Source organism: Accipiter gentilis, chromosome 7, assembly GCF_929443795.1.
Source record: "Accipiter gentilis chromosome 7, bAccGen1.1, whole genome shotgun sequence".
NCBI classification, from domain to species: Eukaryota; Metazoa; Chordata; class Aves; order Accipitriformes; family Accipitridae; genus Astur; species Astur gentilis.
Window position 1 is genome coordinate 6,110,071 of NC_064886.1, and position 18,798 is coordinate 6,128,868.

The window sequence follows — 18,798 nt, forward strand, 5'->3', positions numbered from 1 at the left end:
TGGAAGCATGGGCAGGTGAATGGGGCTGCTTCATGCAGCATCATGGGATCAGGGTGTTGGTATAAAAATGAGGTCTCTTGACTTTTTGAAGGGTGTAGAACAAGCTGTCCTGGCTGACACAGTATGGCAACTGAGAGCTCACTGGCAGGCTTGTGAGCAAAAAACATCCATCTTTCTCCCCTTGCAGTAGGATGCCCTGAACATTACAGTATAAGTGAGTGTTCTGCATCAGAACAACACCAGGCCTAACTGTGGAGAGTCAGGGACACTGTGTAGAAACTTTCTGAACAGTTCTGTTGATCTTTCGTCCTCTGTCATGTTTGTAAGCCTCAGGTCATTCTTGCCACTATTGCCTGGACACTTTCCTGTGTGACTCTGCCTTCAAATTGACCTACAGCTTCTGCAGAGGACCACAGCTGAGTGTGAGCAGCATCACGTCTCCATGTTCACCTCACCGTCAGTGAACATTCCTTCCTCGTTGCAGCCACACCACCCCGTTGGCTGCTCTCTCTCTGTGTCACCCCCCCGTATCCTTGTCAGTTCACACCTATTTCATGCCTCTGCCTTTGGTTTCCCGTCTGTATGTGAGATTCTGTGACTGGCAAGCTGTGCCCTGATGGTGTCCTTGGACTGGGAGCACTGTCCCGTGTCTCAAGACCACTTTGAGCTTGCTGGGGCCCCCTGGCCTTTAGCCTGACACCTCCTGCACAATGTTCTGGGTGGCCCAGGGCCAGGATGGTGTTTGCCAGCCGCCTGCTTGCAAACCCCTCCCAGTGGGACAGCTCTTCGGGTCACATGAAGAGCCCATGCTCAGGTTTGGCTGTTCGCCAGTTAGTGCAGGGCACCTCAGGCTAGACTGTGTTCTGCTACATGAATATGACCCCATTGACCCTGAGAAGAACTTAGATAACCCAAAGCTGGGGAGCTCTTTCTGTTCTACCTGCTCATTTTCTCCTTACAGAGCCATCTAATGAAGAAAATGAAAGTTTTCCCTAGTCTCACAATAGTTCTAAAATCGCAAATTCAAATCATCTTAGATTTTTCCTTTCCTCAAAGCCTTTTCTTGTAAATAACTTCCATACCAGCCTGAGGCAGGATGTTCTCCTAGGACAGCAATGAAGCCAGACCATTCCAACCCTGCAGCAAGAAAAGGCCAAGCTCTCCCCGTCCCAGTTAGAAGTGGGTACATTTCACTTGCACTTTCCTTGGCTATACCACTTCCCTGTCCTATTACTGAGACCTGAACTAAGGATTGTGCACCTGATATCTCTGCTCTTCCCAGTTATTCTAGTTCTCCAAGTGAGAGAGGTCCTCTCCCTACAACACCACATTTCTTTTTTAATCACAACACTCCTCCTACTCATTTCCCTGCTTTCATTATAGAGTACATTCCCTATCAGGTCCTGTATCACAGAGCTCTTTTGTGGCCATGAGCTAAAGGAAAATGGTTTGCTTCTCCCTTCAGGAGCCACCAAACAGTTCTGTGCTCAGACCTGAGCTGTATTTACAGGGTGACCTTCCCAAACCTTCCTTAACACCCGGCTTCTGCGCTATTTTCACAGCCACAGTGGTGGTGTGCAGCTGCCAGGAGAGCCATTAGTCTGTCAGCTTTATCCCAAGGACTGTGATGAGTTGGACAAATAATTCTACAAGAACATGATAGTACTTACACAGCCTTATAAAAATTCAAATTAAAAAAAAATAAAATCTGTCAACAATAATAGTAAAAAAGATGGTTTTTACAAGTCTCTGCAGCTTGTTCATCCACTTTGGTATGTTTTCCTCTGTCTGCCAAAGCCGCTGGTACTCTCAGCACTGCTCAAAAAGATTATTTAAATCTCCAGCATAGGAATGTGTATTTAGTCACCCATTACATTAGGATAAGACACTAGACTTGGCAGGTGTTTTGCCAGCTGATTTACATTCTCGAAACGGAGCTGCATGTTCATTAGCAAGACAGTTCAATTAGTTTTGTTGAAAGTACATGACAGTTTGGGGAAATGATTCTGCAAGATCCAGGACTGTCTAAATCCTCCTGAAGGCCAGTATGGTTTATGGCATAAATTCGCTCTCAAAGCATCTGACATAGTTGCCCAGTAGCGCTTGTCTGATTAAGTGTGATCAAAGCAGAAGTAAGCTACAGCTTTTTTTTCTGACTGTAATTGTCCTGGAACCCAATCTAGGATCTGAAAGACAAACCAGACTATTTTCCTTGGTTCTGTCAGTGACAGGAATGAATGAACCCCAAACTTTCAAATCTCTTGTTATGCCAAGCCCTTTCACTGTACTCTTGTCTATGCCCTGGTGCCATACAGGCAATCCAGCTCTTGCTGGCAAGGGACTGTGCACTGATTCACAGGAGGCTGCAGTCCTGTTCTCTCTCCATAGCCTGACATAGAGCAAACAGCAACACTTAAAGTACTTGATTTTGTCACTGAAAAATCATCTCTGGCTTTCATTTCACTAGAGGCAGAGGGCTTTGCTTTTACATATGGCGTGTGACTTTTTTGTTTCTAAAGTGCATAATACATAATATGTATTACTTTATATATTAAAGTGCATATTACATAATATGTAATATATCTACATAATATGTAGCATTGCAGGTAAACCTAGTGCTGAGGTAGCCATGGGAGAGTAGGCTGCTGGGGGAAGAATGAGCATCTGATTAATATGTTCTCAGTTTGTTTTGAGTTGTGGCACCCTCTCAGAAACTTTATTCTGATGTTCTTTAAGCCTTGTTCTCCCTACAGCCTCAGAGGGTGGAGAGAAGCGCCCTTCTAAGGGCAACTGGGGCTCATTATACCAAGGACTATAACTGGCTTTATGCTTGGGAGATATTGATCAAGAAATCAAATGAGCTTCACCATAGCTGTTCACAGAGGTATAGTGGAGGAGCCTTCGTACAATGGATTTATGTCACACCCTGGAAATACAAAATTGAAACTCAGTTCTTTTTTAATATCTTGGTTAAAAAATAAATAACTCTATGCAGTAGAAGCCCCTCCTCTACCCCCGAGAGCTAAATTCTGATGAATTGGAAAGGTTTCATCCCACTGTAATAGTGACTTCTTCAGTGACCTTTCATCTCTGTCTTTTGGCTTACCATTCACTAGCATGTGAGTTTTATACTCTTCCCTTGTTAACTACCCATCATTTAATCAGTACAGAGTAGCTGACAGGCCTTCTGCAATGGGTTTGGCTCATGTGGTAGTTGCTTATTATTCCAGAAATGGTTCTCTTTTCCATGTAAGCTACAGAAGACAGCAAGGCAGCAGTAACAGCAATGACGGCTTGCTTCTTTCTGTAAAATAGAAAGGCACTCCCTGGCAGTGAGAAAAGCTGTATCCTCATGAATCCTAGAGATGGGGCCTAGTGGAGATGGAGGCATTTTGCATTGCCAGCAATAATAGCAAAGTGGCTGTTTCACAAAGTATCTGGCCTTTAGGAGTAGTCATGGTATTTTAACATCCTTTCATCCTGCAGAGTGCAATTTGTGAGTGGCCTGACAGATTTCAAAGTACCCAAAATAAGTGAAACTTTTTTTTAAATGCTTCTTTATCTGTACTCAGGTTTTACTGCACCTGAGCAGAAATATATACCTGTTCTGCACCGCAGAAGTATATTGTCTTACGAATGTGTAAGTAGGGATGTGGTGCTGCATCAGCTGCAGCCACTAAGTGGCAGGAGAAGTACAAAATTTCCTATACTATGCTCTGAATCCAACATGCCAGCAGTTTGCTGCCTGTGGCATATGGCAGGGGTCAGAGGACTACTAACAGCTTCCCAAACGGTAACTTGTTCATTGAGGAAATAGACATAACTGTACATAACTGTACAAGTTAACAGCCACTGGTGTATAGTTTAGGCAGCATGTATCAAGAACAGTAATACATTCAGAAAGGAAAGCTCTAGTTTCTTCCTAAAGTCTATTCTGAATGAGACCAGGCTTGGGTAGATCTCTTCCGGGAAGAAAAACACATATTCTGTATTAGGCAAGAGCTCTCTCCTTTTTCCTAGCATCTTATAAGCAGGGACAACCTAGTGCAGGTCTTTGTCCCCTCAGGTGATGGCGTAAGGAGTTTCAGCTTGCGGCTACCAGGTGGAGTGTCCCTGGTTGTTCTAGTCACTGAGATGTGTCATGGGAGCCTTTGAGGTGGGTGGGGATTATTCCATTTCTAGCTCCTTAGACAGAAGCCAACGTGTCAAAGCATGTCTCTAGTTGGATAAGAGGTGAAGGAATGCAGCTCACCCAGGCAGTCTGGTCTCCATCCATTCCCTGGCCCTGAGTACCATGAATCTGATCCATCTGTCTTATTTCTCTTGCAGTCAAACATAGAAATATATGGTTCTGCAATGACCTGGTCAAGGACTGCCTGCTTAGACCATTGCATTGTCTTATTTTTCCAAAGTAAATATGTGCACATTCATCTATCTAACAGAAGATGAAGGCGGTATTAGTCACAGTCCAAAGGAAATCCTAGAGGCACTGGCACCAATGCACAAGGGCAGGTGTTGCCAGGGGATGTGTTTGCATCTTCTGCAGGGCCTCCCAATGGGCTTTCCTCAAGCTTCTCCTTATTTTACCTCTACCTTCCCTGAACTGCGCAGAGCTACCTTCTCTCTCTCCAAAACCCATTCCTGGGGCTTTCATGTGAGGGTGAAATCAGAGAGCTTGCAAGCTGTGCAATGAAGTGAAGCAACTGCCTATGGCAGTCTCGGGTCAGAGAAGGGAAATATCAGGTGAGCTTATGACAGCTGTAAGAGATGAATGAAGTTCTGCAGGTAGGCAGTGAGATGCTGTGGATTGTGGCACAGGCTGTTCACAAGCCTCCCTGTTCCAGAAGGGGCATAAATTGGCTGTTGCTGTGGCTAGATCTGTGTGTGTAGCTGGCTAGCTGGAAGTGGGAGTTCCTGGAGGTTGTCCTCTGTCTTTTCTAGTAACAGCCACCTTGATGAGGAGTGGATGGATAGATTTCTTCCTCCTATGTGTCATCTATATGACTCGCGCTTTGGTCCTGACAGATGTTCACACTGGTTGTGTTTCTAACTGGCTTCATGCTGCACCTTAAAAAAACCAGCATTCCCAATGTTCAGTCCTTAGGATAAGTTCTCACAATTTCAGAGTCACAGTTGGTGTAGATGAGAAATCTCCAGTGTCGGGGTCTGTCATCAGGGTATAATCACAGCACTGCAGTTACTCAAACTCTGGCTTTGGAAGCCTTCACATAAACCCAGCAGTTTTCCAGCACCACCACGAGGACCTACCACTCTCTTCCCTCAAATACTTTTTCACTGAACTCAAACCTGTCATAATCAAGGTGAAATATGATGCCATGAGCATGGGAGAGTAGTTATTTGGAGAATGTGATGGCAGTCTCTGCCTGTAATTATCTGACTGCAGGAATAAGTAGTAATCCTGCCATTAGGAAAGACCATCAACACATGCTCTTTGATCTGCCATGTGCTGAGAGGTTCTTACGTTTTAAAGTCGTTTTACCCCAGGATCATCTGGACCAACTCCAATTACACTGCAAGAGGAGAAAAAGGGCCCCGTTTCTATCTGTGAGGCTTGAATCTACAGGATGAATTCTCCCTACAAATGCCAAACTGCAAATCATAGAAGAGATTTGAAGCTGTTCCCTGGCTGGTTGTGGCTATCTCCCAAGCTCTACCCTTGCTATTTCTGTAAACCCTTCTCTCTTTCCTGTAAGGACCATCACAGTGAAATATGAAATACCTCTGTCTGCTTGTCCTGACTCTTGCAGGACTCAGAATACAAAAGACACATAACATCATCTACAAACAAGAAGCTTTCTCAAGAAACATCCAGTAGGTCTGCTGTTTTTATGGTGAAAGCAATGTTTATGGAACTTAGCTGTTAAAACGGATTTTCTTTGTAGGAAATGAGTGCCCTGCTGTGACACCATTACTCTCAGTTCCAGCAGTTCAGTAATGTTCCTTAGAAAAAACCCACAATTTATGTAAGTTCAAGACACTGTATAAGAACTTCAGAAAATGGGCTTCATTGCAGAGGTTTCTCAGGGCAGGGACCCAATGCTGACAGAGCTTCTGCTACCACACAGAGCCACTGGGATGCTTTCCAGACCAGAGGAGATACATGGGAGCTGAGTCCCCTGAGGACACAAGGGCTGATACAGCCAAGGGAACTAGCTGCTTTTCCTTGCAGCTAGGATTTTTGGATGTCAGAAGAATGGCTCTATGTTGTGCATGTTGGATCAGCAGTCTGCATTTTCATTCTCCTGACAAGCAATAGAGCTTCTCTGGGAAAACTGAGAAAGCCCAAAATACTAAAAATAATTGAAATACCCTTTTCTCAGTCCACTGTGAGCTGGTGGTGATGTTGTGGCTGAACTACTACTTTTCCTTCCTTCTTGGTATCAGACACTGATGCAGGCAGTTAGTTGAAACTGGGTGACCTGAAGACCAGAGAGAACAAACTGCTTGGCTGAGCACCACCTCTATTCCTGCGTGCAAAAGAAGAGCTTTTAGACTCTGCCAAATGTCGCTGAATGTTCCTGTCAGAGGAGAGGAAAATATGTGCAGCAGTGCTGGAGTGTCAGACTCATCCTGATTTCTTATTTAACACCCACTTCAGATAGAGCTTTTTATTAGAGCTGTCCCCTGGCTTATTGAGAGGCACCCGGACTAGGACACGTAGTCCTGCCTCTGGTGAAAACAAAACTACAAATACCATTTCTGACTCCTTGTAGGGGTCTTCAACAGCTGGCAGCGTGCTCAGTTGCATGTGCTGCGATTGTGAGCTGAACATAGACCTCTTTTTATAAGAAACAAGCATTGTTTTTCAGTTCTCTTGTTGAGTTGGCCACAGTGCTTATGAAATGGATGTTACAAAATAAAGGCCCTTGAAAGATATTCCCCACTGACAGCTGTGGGAGGTGACCTATGGTGTAGAGGACAGATCACAAGGCAGAAGAATTTAACAAGAATGATTAAGCACTGGAAAACAATAACTGTGCAAAGAGACAGACGTTTTCTTGCTTGATGTCTTCAACTCATGACCAGAAGCTGTTTTGGAAGAGGTCTTTTATTTGGATATGTGATTGGGCTCTGCTCAAGGAGATTTAGGTGAGATCTTCCTTCTCATGATATGCCAGATGCAAAGCTATATTTTTGAACTAAGAAACATAGGAAATAAAAAGAACATAAACTTTGATTTACAGCATACCCTGTGCAAACCACATGTCCTTGGAGGGCTGAGCTCTAAGTACTATCTTTAGTTTCTTTCTAACAAACAAACAAATAAAACCCCCATCCAATTCTGTATGATTTACTTTCTCCTGACTTTAGCCATCACACTGTAGAGTTAGCTGATTTGAGACAGGAAATCCTTCAATGAAGGACAAAGAATTTATATATGGCCATTAAACATTGAAAAGTAAACATTTCAAGTGCCTCAGGCAGTTATGATTACACGGCTTATCTATGCACAGTGGGTTCATGGAGCCTTGTTTCCAAAACCAGAGCAGAAACTCTCAGCGGCTACTTTGTGGTGGATCTGGAGGTCTTGGCACCTGTTGTCAATGCCACTGAGGACAGTCTGAGAGCTGAAATAACCTTCCAGTAAGGTCCCTCTGGCTGTTGTGGCTCACTTGTAGGGGAGCTCAGTGCTGCTTTTTCTGAATCTGTTCCTACTGCCTGTGCATCAGTCATGCAGTGACCTCTTCTACACCAGGGCTAACAGGGATCTCAGGTGTGGTGTGTCCTGGGGAGCACTAGGGTGGGTGAGACTTTGTACAGAACTTGCATAGTCTCATATCCTGGTGGGGGGGTCTCTCAGTGTATCCTTGTTTTCAAATGAAGAAAAGAATTGGGGCTCTACTGCAGGGGGGTGGAGCATTACTCCAGCCAAGGGGCTTGGGGTTAGGTGGCCCAGGGAATGAACTCTCCCTGTTGTGTGCCCTATAGCCTAGCTGAAGGAAGTGCCTATCTGTGATCAGACCACTTATGACTTGTTACAGTAGGACATGTTGCAAAAGGTCATCAGACAAATTTACAAACAAAATGCCAAAGGTGTTAAAGAGCAGAGGGTACGTGTCACCGGCTGGACGCTCATCAAGTGCATGGCTGGGGGCTGCTCTGCTGCCCCATCAACTGCTGAGGGGGGCGAGCACCCCTGGCGAGGGCGCCAATGCTCATTAAGGCCTGTGCTGACGTGGCGCACCGCTCCTTTCATCCTGTGACCCCAGAGAGTGCTGTGCTGGGCAAAATGGGAGCTGTCGCCTTTAAACAAAGCATCTGTTTATTCTTGAACCAATTAGTGAGGGCAGTTAGATCTTGAACTCGTTACTGAGCCCAAAACAATTACGATAAAAACAAGTTCCAGATGGTCTCAAAAGGAGTTGTTTTTGTCTTTACTAAATTAGAATGGATTCCATGTCTTCAAGTTCCTCTGGCATTTATGGACAGGAAACATGAATTACACACAATAATTTACTACAAACAAAAGAGATGAACGCTGCAACAGCTCATTTATCTTTGCTCATGTGCCTTCTTGAGGTTTATGTGCTGCTTAACTCATGGGGAGAGTTAATAGCTTTTTTCTTTGTTTTCTAACTCTTTGCTATTTTGGTTTGCAGAAACTGAGACAGGAAGCTGTTGAGTTTCTGTTGCGGGGTGAAGCTTACCTGCAACCCCAGGCAAATGCTTGCATGTTCCTCAAAATCACCCCAGAAATGAGGAAAACAAAACCAGAGGTAACAGGAGGGTCCAGTAGCAGTCTGTCACTGTGTATGTGCAAAACCATGCCCTTTCAGGAAATATATATATATATTTTTAAATCAAAGGCCAAATGAATCCACAGTTGCAAGAGTGCAACACACACTAGTTCTTCTTTTTCAGGAATATTTTCTTGTGAGTTGGTTTGTGGATTGTAAACATTGACAGTACAACAGGTTACTATCGCTAATGCTGCAGATACAAAATGGGTAAATACTGTCTGGAAAAGAGAGTTGCCTCTGGTACCACCATGTTTCAGTTCTTCCTTTGAGTGACTTGAGCAAATGTCACAGATGAGAATTCTTCCAATTAGTTCCTCGGGCAACTCCGAGAGCCCCCAGACAGAGACCTTTTTCAAAGCCCATCCAAAATGGACTGAAGTCTGGGCATCAGACATACTTTTATGGGAACTCTGAGTTTCTGATGTCTTGGGTCTGAAGATGATGCTGCACATTGACATGAATTCAACTGCTTCCAAAAGGAAGTGGAACCCAGAAGATGACAGGCAGCAATGGTAGATCATTGCTGCTCAGACCTGTGCTTACATCTGCTTTGGGTCCCTGGGCAGGGGGAGGACAATAGGACAAGGCAGGAGGAAATCAGTAAAGAAACTCCTGAGCAGTGTTTCTGTTCTGGCTGTCCTTCATACCTTCTTGCTGCTGAGAAAAAGGTTTTGGTTTTGCTTTTTTCAGGCTTTAGTTAGATTCCATGATTATATAGAAGGTGGCATGTCGGCTACACTACAAAGGTGTATAATGTGAACTCAGCTATGCGGCTAGGCTGATGTGAAGTTGAGGAAGGACATAACTCCCCAAATCCATAAAATGTGACAAGTGTTGTAATAAAGACTAAAGCTGCCCCTGGGCATGCATGAAGTCAGTTTGGCTGAGCTCCAAAGGGAGTGAGATCACAAGCAGAAAGCAGCCTGGGAACTGGGGGTGACACTGAGATTTGTTTGGCTTATTCCAGTGTGAGATGGTGAGCTTCCCAATGCATTCCATTGCTTCTCCTCCTCCCTCCATGAATCTTAGAAAAGAAGGTCTTAATTAGAAGCCTGGACAAGTAGAGTTCTCCAGTTTGGGCTGGCAAACAAGGGAAAAGAAGAAAAATGAGAAACTGATGGCTTTTTTTTTAGATTTCATGCAGTGTCTGATTTGTACATAGTCCTCCACAGGGAGTAAGTGGGATTCAACATTTGGATTCTCCTCTCTGTGGAGCTATTGAGACTGAGCTCCAGGACAATGATCGCCTTCCAGCAGAGAGGCTCCCCATGTTCATCTCAATCTTGGTTCAAACAAGAAAGGGGCAGGAATCACAGTGCTTGAATTCAGCTTCTGGCTGGCATTGCCCACAGGCAGTGAGAGGAGATAGGAAGCCTCTAATCCCCCATCCAAAGGGGCAGGATATTTATTCCCTTATTTCATTTGTTATTCATTTATTCACTCTCAGTTCTTTGACTCAGTTGCTGCTTCTGCTGGGGCTGCGAGCTCTGCAGCATGCTGAAGGGCCGAGCTGCAGCAGCATGGCATTTGGTCTGAAGCAGCCACATGAACACAGGCAGCCCTTTGCAGAGCTCCTGGCCCCGATGAGGAGCTGTCTTTCCTTGTAAGCTCAGCTCTTCTCACCTGCCAGAGCTCTCACATCCATCCCAGCTCCCACCAAAAGCCTGTAACAACACAGCTAAGCTTATTGACACTGCTGCAGTTCGAGGTCCAAGTTTCCCCCTCCACTCCATTCCCAGGATCCCTAATGCGGCGCTGGCCTGGAGCGGTTTCTCCTTTCCCCTGAGCAGCCAGGTCAGAGACGGCTTTCAGCACCGCAGTGCCCAGGGCGCACAGGAACTCATCCCCTGGTCTCATGGGAGCCCACCTGTCTCGTCTTCTCCCCTCTCTCCTCCGGTGTGTTGCTTTAACCTTCCGTCCCCCCATCTTCCAGCTGGGTTTTGTTCTTCATCAAAGGGTAGTCAGGGTGGAGGTGGTGGAAAATGCAAAGACTCCCTCCCCCACCAGTGATTTAATTTCCCATTAACTGAGGGTTTAAAGGGAAATCTCAGGGCTCATTAAGGCTCTGATGACAGCTTAACCTTCTCCTGCAGAAACCCAACACTAGGCCCGTTCCTCTGCCTGAAGCCAGGGTGGCTGTAACACCAGACCTGACTCCTGAGCACGGCAGACAGCTCTGGAAAGCATAATCAGCACGAGAGTAGAGGACGTCAGGTTTATGCAGACCTTTATCAGATCATCCTTTCAAAGAGTGTTTTGTAATATATCTGACGCAGCTACGGGAGGAGCAGAGACACCCGGCGCTCTCCCGGAGAGCCGAAGGCAAATGCTGTCACCATTACCCCCTAGGGCATCGCTGGGCATCCCCTGACCCACCGCCCCCGGCAGAACCACGCCATCCCTTGGCTTCGGCCAGCGACTTTGCGCTGCCCGGTGCGACCTCGCACAGCTCGGGGAAGACGCCCTGTTGCTCCAACCAAGAAGCAGCAAAGGTTTTCGCACAAATGGCTAAAAACCCCAAGCCCTTTACGCATGAGTGAAGGCGAGACCCTTTGGACCAGCAAAGCACCCGGCACACCTGCTGAGGCACTCACGCACCAGCCCCTTTTCACGGCCCAGCTCCCAGCGGCGTGTCCCCCTCCCTCCCAGCAACCGGCTGTTCCCAGGCCGCGGGAACAACCCGCGGACAGCCCCCGGCTCTCGCAGGCCGAGGGCCCGGCCGCGGCGGACCCGTCCCGAGCGCACCGGACCCGCCGCCGGGGCGGGGCGGGGCTCCCGCCGGCAGGCAGGTTATCGCCCCGCCCCCAGGGGGGCGTGGCCGGAGCAGCGGGGGCGGGACCGGGCTCCGCCCCAGCCCGCGCAGCCCCACCTCCAGGGCGCGCACCCTTAGCCCCGCCCCGGCCCCCCTGTCCCACCCTTTTCTCCCGCCGATTCGCCTTCTCCCGGGAGGCACGTGACCTGCTTTCTGTCTTCCCCGCCTTCCGTCAACCGCGGCTCACTGGGACCGCCCGCTGCCATTGGCTACGGGGTCTCGCCCCGCCTCCAGGAGGCGGCACCCCACGGCCTCTCCCCTCCCCGCCCCCCCCCCCGCTGCCGGCCCGTCACCTGCTGCAGCGGGTCCATTCCGGGTTGGCGGCGGGTGGAGGCCGAGGGCATGAGGCGCACTCCGGTTGGCCAGCTCGGCGCCGCCTGTCGCGTCGGGATTGGCCGGGCGCGGCCCGTGGGGGCGTGGCGGCGGCGGCGCGCCGTTGGGGGGAGGAGGGGGCGTTAAAGGGCCCGCGGCGCGGCTGGGCGCTGTTGCTGTGCGCCATGGCCTACCAGGGCTTCGCGCAGGAGTACCTGGGCATGCCGGCCGTGACGCGGGCCTACACCACCGCCTGCGTGCTCACCACCGCCGCCGTGGTGAGGGCGTGCGGGGTCCCTGCGGGGGGGGGGGGGCGGGCTGGCTGTGGCGGGGAGGTCAGGGTCTCCGAGGGGGTGCGGTGCGGCGCTGCGGTGGGGGAGCCAGGGGGCTGGCTGGGGGTAGCGGGCGCCCGGCAGCGGGTGGCAGCTGCTCTGCCTGTCTCTCACAGCAGCTGGAGTTCATCACCCCCTTCCAGCTGTACTTCAACCCCGACCTCATCTTCAGGAAGTTCCAGGTGAGGCCTCACCCGGGCACCGGGGCCCCTCTTGCCCCTTCCCAGCGAGGGGTGGGTGCGGCAGGCTGGGCCCTGGGTGCCCGGCTCCCCAGGGTAGTTGGGGAGTGCCATGAAATCCCAAGGGGCTTCGTTCCCACTACTCCGGCGTTCCCGGGTTGGCGGGAGCTGGGTCGCCAACGTGGTGTCCACTCTTGTCTTGTCACAGGTGCCTGGATGGAGATAACTTCTTCCAGCCTTTCCCTGCCGTACACTGCCTAGGCGTTTCCTTTTTTCCTTTACTCAAAACCTGTCTCTTCCTTTTCTGTGACACTGAGGCGTTTGGCCAACTGATGTCGGGCTGGGTGGGGAAGGCTTTATTGTAGAGGGGCATGGACAGTGATTTACTTTGGTTCGGGGTGATGAATCGTGGCTGTCCGTCCCTTCCAGAAAAGTAGAGAAATCTTCTTTTCTGCACCTGGAAGGGCAAGATACTTTGATGTGGGCAATGGAGGGAGGTCCGTCCCACGTGGAGGTGGTGCAGCTCTTTGGTGTCCTGGGGTAGTTCTGAGTGATGGGTGCATGACTGGGCGTCCCCAGTGGATAGGGTGATGGGCTGCTGTACGTGTGATGGGGAGAGACGCCTGTCTGTCCACCTCCTTCTCTCTCTCCTCTCTCTTCTCTTTCAGATATGGAGGCTGATCACCAACTTCCTCTTTTTTGGGCCCCTGGGATTCAGTTTCTTTTTCAACATGATATTTCTGTATCCTTTGGTCTCAGTGAAGCTCTCTGCTCCCTTTTTGGCTTAGATGCAATTCCCCCTGTCCCATCTTCCTCCCTGGGCTGACTTGCCTTGGCAGCAGTCTAGGGCTGTGGATTCTTCCCTTGGCTCTTTTGGCCTGAGCTGAAGCCATCCACCCAACAGCTGTGGCCACCTCCTGTACCTCAATCTCTGCTTGCTGCAGGGCAGCCCTTGCCAAAAGGCTGAAGAAGCTGGCAGTGCTGCTGCGGCTCATGCTGGAGAGCAGTGCCCATTCCTGGGGTGAGCTCTGGTTGGAGCACAGCAGATGCCTCTTTCTCTCCCTGGGGTCAGTGGTATGAGGTGAAGTTTGCATTGTTCTGCTCTGGGGCTTGGACACCTGGCTGATGGCTTCCTGTGATGAAATAGCTTGCACCTGGCTTATTCCCTGTAAAGTCATGCTGTGGGGACACAGGGTGGCCAGCTGTTAATTTCCTATACTGCAACCCCTCCCTTCTCTCCTGCTCTCAGGTACAGGTACTGCCGCATGCTAGAAGAAGGCTCCTTCCGTGGAAGGACGGCTGACTTTGTCTTCATGTTCCTCTTTGGAGGGTTTCTCATGACAGTATCCTTTTGAGTTGGTTGAGGCTCTTTGGTGTCTTCTGAGATGCTGTGAATAGTGTGGGGCTTGTCTGCTGACTCTCTGTGTCCCAGTTCTATTGGGTAGTCTGTAGCAGGTACCTGCGCATGCCCTGAGGCTTGGTAGAGCTCTGGTGAGCACGTGGTGGAGGGACAACTTCTGGCTGTACAGCAGCAGCTTGTGCTCCTCATCTTGCCCACCCTCGTCTTCTGGCCTGTGCCTCACCCTTAGAGTGGAAGAAAAATACAGGAAAAGCTGCCTGGAAGTGCTGATGCACCCGGCAAGGGGATGGGCTGCCTGATCCCAGAAGAGGATGTGTGGCAGTGTGCTCGGGAAGCTCAGCCTGAAAGGAAGCACAGTGCTACTCGGTGAGAAACCACCCAGCCGCGTCAGGGCAACTGTGTCTGAGCTCTACTGGGTGGAGCACACTGGAGTGGCATGAGGCTGGGTCAGAAAACGGAGCTGCAGCTGAAGGGAAGAACGCAGAACCATAAACACAAGGAGTGGGGTGACTACGTACTGTCTGCCATTGGCATGCTGGGCAGCGTGAGCCCAGCACTCTGTCCTTGCAACCTGTTAGCAGCTGGAGATACCATCATACGTCTTGAGGATTACTTTTATTGTAGGATGAAATAGTCTGGATAGGGAGAAATACTTCCCTCCCAAGCATAAAATCTTTTCTAAATGTCTTGCTGTTGTCTTATGGAGATGGCTCAGAGCACTGTTCTCCCCACAGTGGTCTGCATGAAGCTGTGCAAACTGTTGTGGCTATCGGCCATCCTCGGGTGTTTGGCTAGTCAGTGTCCAGGTCCCTGCGGCAGCTGCGTGCTTGGCCATAGGGAGATTTGGAGTCTAACTGCAACAAGGGCAGGGGAATATTTTGCCTCCAGCTGCCTCCTTATGTCCTGGAGAAGAGGGCTGTGAATGGCAACAGCCATCTCGCTGCTGAAATTCTTCTGTAGAAGGTGGATACTGAATGGAATGTGTGGCACATACTAAAAACTAGCTCGCAAGCGCTCTAACAATATCAGAACATCATTTTTGATGGTCACTTTGTAAAGGTGACTATATGAGCTTCCTGGTCTTTGATGGCTGTGGAAGGTAGATTGAGTGAGCAGTCTATACATGCCACTACAGAGTGTCTTGCTCTGAGGTGGCAGGGAGGGAAATGCGGTGTGCCATGCCAGCCCAGGAAAGGTTTGGTGGCATGGGCAATATCTAGCAAGCTGTGATCAGCTGCCTGTAGTTCTGGGTTTCCTAGTCACAAGGCGTCCTCTGCTGCCTGCAGGTGGTGGGCAGGTTTTTTCCTTGACTCGGTAGTTCCTAGCTATTTGGACTCTTTGCCAGCCTGTTTTTCCTGGGCCAGGCTTTCACCATCATGCTGGTGTATGTGTGGAGTCGCAGGAACCCATACATCCGCATGAACTTCTTTGGGCTTCTTAACTTCCAGGCCCCCTTCTTGCCCTGGGTCCTGATGGGATTCTCTCTGCTCCTGGGCAACTCCATCATCATCGACTTACTGGGTAAGTCAAAGCTGGTGGGTGCTGGGAACAAGGGCCCTTTGCAGCTGCAGTGCTCTCAATTCTCATAGATGCTACTGGGGCACTAGTATGGTTTCTTGGTTTCATCTTATTTCAGATGGTGGATTTCCTAAAGTGAGCTGGCTGAGGCTGCTGGGTGGGCCAGCCTCCTGCCTGAGCTCTTGCTTGTGACCTGTGTTTTGCTATGTCTTCCACAGCATCAGAAGTTGGGCACAGCAAAAGCCTGGCCCTCTGGCACCCCAGCACTCTGGTGGGAGCTGGGATGTGGATACACAGCTGAGGGATTCTTGGAGCTTCATCCTGCTTAGGCTCCCAGCAGCTCTGGGTCAGCTGGCAAAGGAGTTGCAGCTGGGCCTGACCTTGCTGACATCTCTCCCCAGGGATTGCAGTGGGTCACATCTATTATTTCTTGGAAGATGTTTTCCCCAACCAGCCTGGAGGAAAGAAGTTGCTGTTAACCCCTGGCTTCCTGTAAGTAAAGCCAGTTCTTTCTGGGATTTGCTGTGTTGCTTCGCAGCCTGGATCACTTTCATAGCAAACTGTGGTCTGTGACAGCATGGGGTGACTATAGGACACAACTGCATGCTGATAGCACCTCAGCTTGAAGTTTATGCCTCTGCTGCAGAAAGCACTGGCACTTTGCACGTTATATACATATGTACACAGGGTCCATAAAGCAGTTGCTGTTACCTTAAGCTTTGCTAGTTGAACTGGAGTGTTCTTACTGCTTGTGGAAATGCTGGATGCAGGCAGGATTTTTTTCTGATGTATTTCTGTAGTTTAAGAAAGCAGAATATGTTCTGCTTCATGCTGAGGATCAAAGCTGACCTAGAGATCAAGGAAGCAGGTACTGTCATGGTTATATATTGAGCTGAGCAAAAGAACAGTTAGGGCTGCTGCAGTAGGCAGGTGGCTGTGGCATACAGCCAAGCCCTGTGAAGGGCTATAGGATGTGCCTAGGAGGGCTGAGGGTTTTTATCCTCGGCTCACTTTCCTAACCTGCCTGCTTGGTGGGATGGGCATGTCCCTTGCCAGGAAGATGGTATTTGACACACCTGAAGAGGATCCCAACTATAACCCTCTCCCTGAGGATCGTCCAGAAAACCAACCTAGAGAACAAGACCAGAACCAGCAGCAGCATCCACAGTAACACAAGGGACTTCTCCATGTGGCCAGATTCCTCTCTTCCGGCTGGACTTATGCTGTGGCCCAGAGACCCTATTGGAATAACACCAGTTGCCATTCCAATGTGTAATGTTTCACTGTTTGTATGGGTAACCCATCTTCCCTTTTTATCAAGTGGTTCCACAGAGCTTTGCACATAAGAACACATGAATGCTTACGGAGGTGTCCTAGGGCCAGGGACTGGAAGTTGTGATGGCTCCTCAGTTACCCAGGGAGGGAATAAGTATCGGGGTGTCAAACCAATTACTCCTTCTCTTGCTGTTGTTAATGACCTGCTGTGTGCCAGGTCACTCTTGTCCTCTGTACAAAGACTAATGCTCCTGGCTCTCACTGTTGTGAGACATCTTTGTGGGCTTTCAATGAAGTAGTACTCCCAACTCTACCATGGTAGAATGCAGCTCAGCCTCTTCCTTTCCTCTAAGTCCCCTGCTCCTTTTTTTGGTTGTTTCCAAAGAGTCTTTACATTAAAGTCTTTATTTTTCAGTTGTGTGTCCATTTCTGCCAGGGACAGAGGCAGCAATTCACTAGTACTCATCAGGAGTTTGTTCAAAACTACCAGGCTGCTTGCTTGGGCTTTTCTTTTTTGGTGGGCAAAGCAAAGTTCAGGATAGCTGGAATGTGTCCTTCCCCTCTTCTGTCAGCAGGACTGCAGAGCATGAGGGGGGGGTGGGGGTGTGTCTAGTTGGACAAAGGGATGGCTGGGAAAGGACAGGGGACAGAGCAGGACACTTGATCCAGGCAGTGACTGGAAGTAGCACTTGACACTAGTAATAAAGGCTGTCTGCACATGCAGTGTTAATTCCACTCTTGTTGAATTTTTTTAGTTCTGAAACTTAAACATCTGAATTGTAGGGGAAAACTAAACAAGTTAGTCCCTTCCATGAACAGCTGTACTAAATGGATTTGGTCATTCTTGCTAATGCAGTACACAGGTGTGCTTGCACCAGACCTCAAAGCCTTTGGAGTAAATCTGCAAATGTATCTTAGCATAGCTCATTTGGTAATGCTGCTGTCTGCTCAGCTAGACAAGCTTGCAAACCACCACTAAAACTTACTAAGAGAAATGTGAGTAACCAGCATCCAATTAAGAAGAATGATATAGAAGCCTTGTGGCAAAGGAAGATTGAAGCACAGCCTCCCCTGCTCCTACCTCCTCTGTGGGCTTCCCATGAGAACACCTTTTCTATGATAATCAGACTTAATTTGAACAAGCTATTTTGCTGCACTTATTTCCTTCTAGGAAGAGGATGCAAGAACTGTACAGATAGTAATCTTGTTCTGGAAGACACAGTGGTACTAAAGGCTAAGCAACCTCAGACTTGGCAGGTACTTGCCATGTGCTTTGCTCATGACATAGTAACACAGAACTGGTGTTTCAGTCCCTGGGAAGAGTTTGCCTTTAAAGTCTACAGATGTTCTGTTTTGAATTGCTTCTGAGATGGGACTTTGAAATGCAAAATCTGGGCTATGCTTTTAGCTAGGGTACTAGATTAACCTAAGCAGTTGTGATTATAGAGCAAGAAAGTTGCTCCCAGCTGTTGCCTAGTAGTCCCAATACATGGAGAAAGCTGGCTGAAGTTTTCATCTTTCTGGGACTTGGCCCCCTGGACTGTCCTGCCTTGCCCCTGGCTGCTTGGAGGGACAATTCCTACAGCCTCTCTGGGGCTTGAGAAGCAGAGGGAGGCACTTGTAAACCAGCCACAGAAGCTGTAGTCCTTGCATGTTCATGCCTTGTGAGTTTTAGGATGAGGTAACCACAAGCTTCACAGCAATTCAAAAATTGCATCACAGATGCTAGTTTAAGGATACAGCACTCTCATGCTTGTTTTGGTCAAATTCCCTGAAGAGGCTGCTTGCAGAAGTACCTGATCATAACAAAGAGAAGCTGAAATGTTCTCCTGAGTTTTCATGTCCATGAGGCAAAAATATGTTTTTACATGGGAGGCCAAGATGCAGCAGGAATCCTAGGTTTTGTGTTACTTGCTGAAGTAACCTTTCAACCTCTCTAATAAGGAATAACGGATAGAGTACCACTCTGGCACTGGAGCCTAGAATAAGACTGCAATGATATGATTGCTAAATTGCAAGTTTGTGGTTCCTGCAAACTAACATCTGGAAAAAGTTCCCTCCCACCCAGGAATCAGAACTGGCTCTGCTATTACTCAAGTCTACACATGATAAATTAAGGCTGGAAAGTGTTTTTTTTTGACTGTGCTAGCAGTGTGGGTGGATCAGCAAGGATTGTAAAACCCATTGGCTTTATGATAAAGGCCTGAACATAACTGTCAGGCTGCCAGCAAAATCTGCCCTGCCTGCA

The 18,798-nt window shown here is 48.7% G+C and overlaps 1 protein-coding gene across 1 annotated transcript; it reads left to right on the forward strand.

Moving 5' to 3' along the window:
* Positions 1-12,016: 12,016 nt before the first annotated feature.
* LOC126041049 (derlin-2-like) lies at positions 12,017-16,964 on the forward strand. The gene is made up of 7 exons (XM_049806264.1): positions 12,017-12,164; positions 12,335-12,400; positions 13,066-13,139; positions 13,647-13,740; positions 15,083-15,278; positions 15,677-15,767; positions 16,332-16,964. The coding sequence occupies exons 1-7, from the start codon at positions 12,072-12,074 to the stop codon at positions 16,444-16,446; spliced, it is 729 nt and encodes a 242-aa protein (XP_049662221.1). The 5' UTR covers positions 12,017-12,071; the 3' UTR covers positions 16,447-16,964.
* Positions 16,965-18,798: the final 1,834 nt, after the last annotated feature.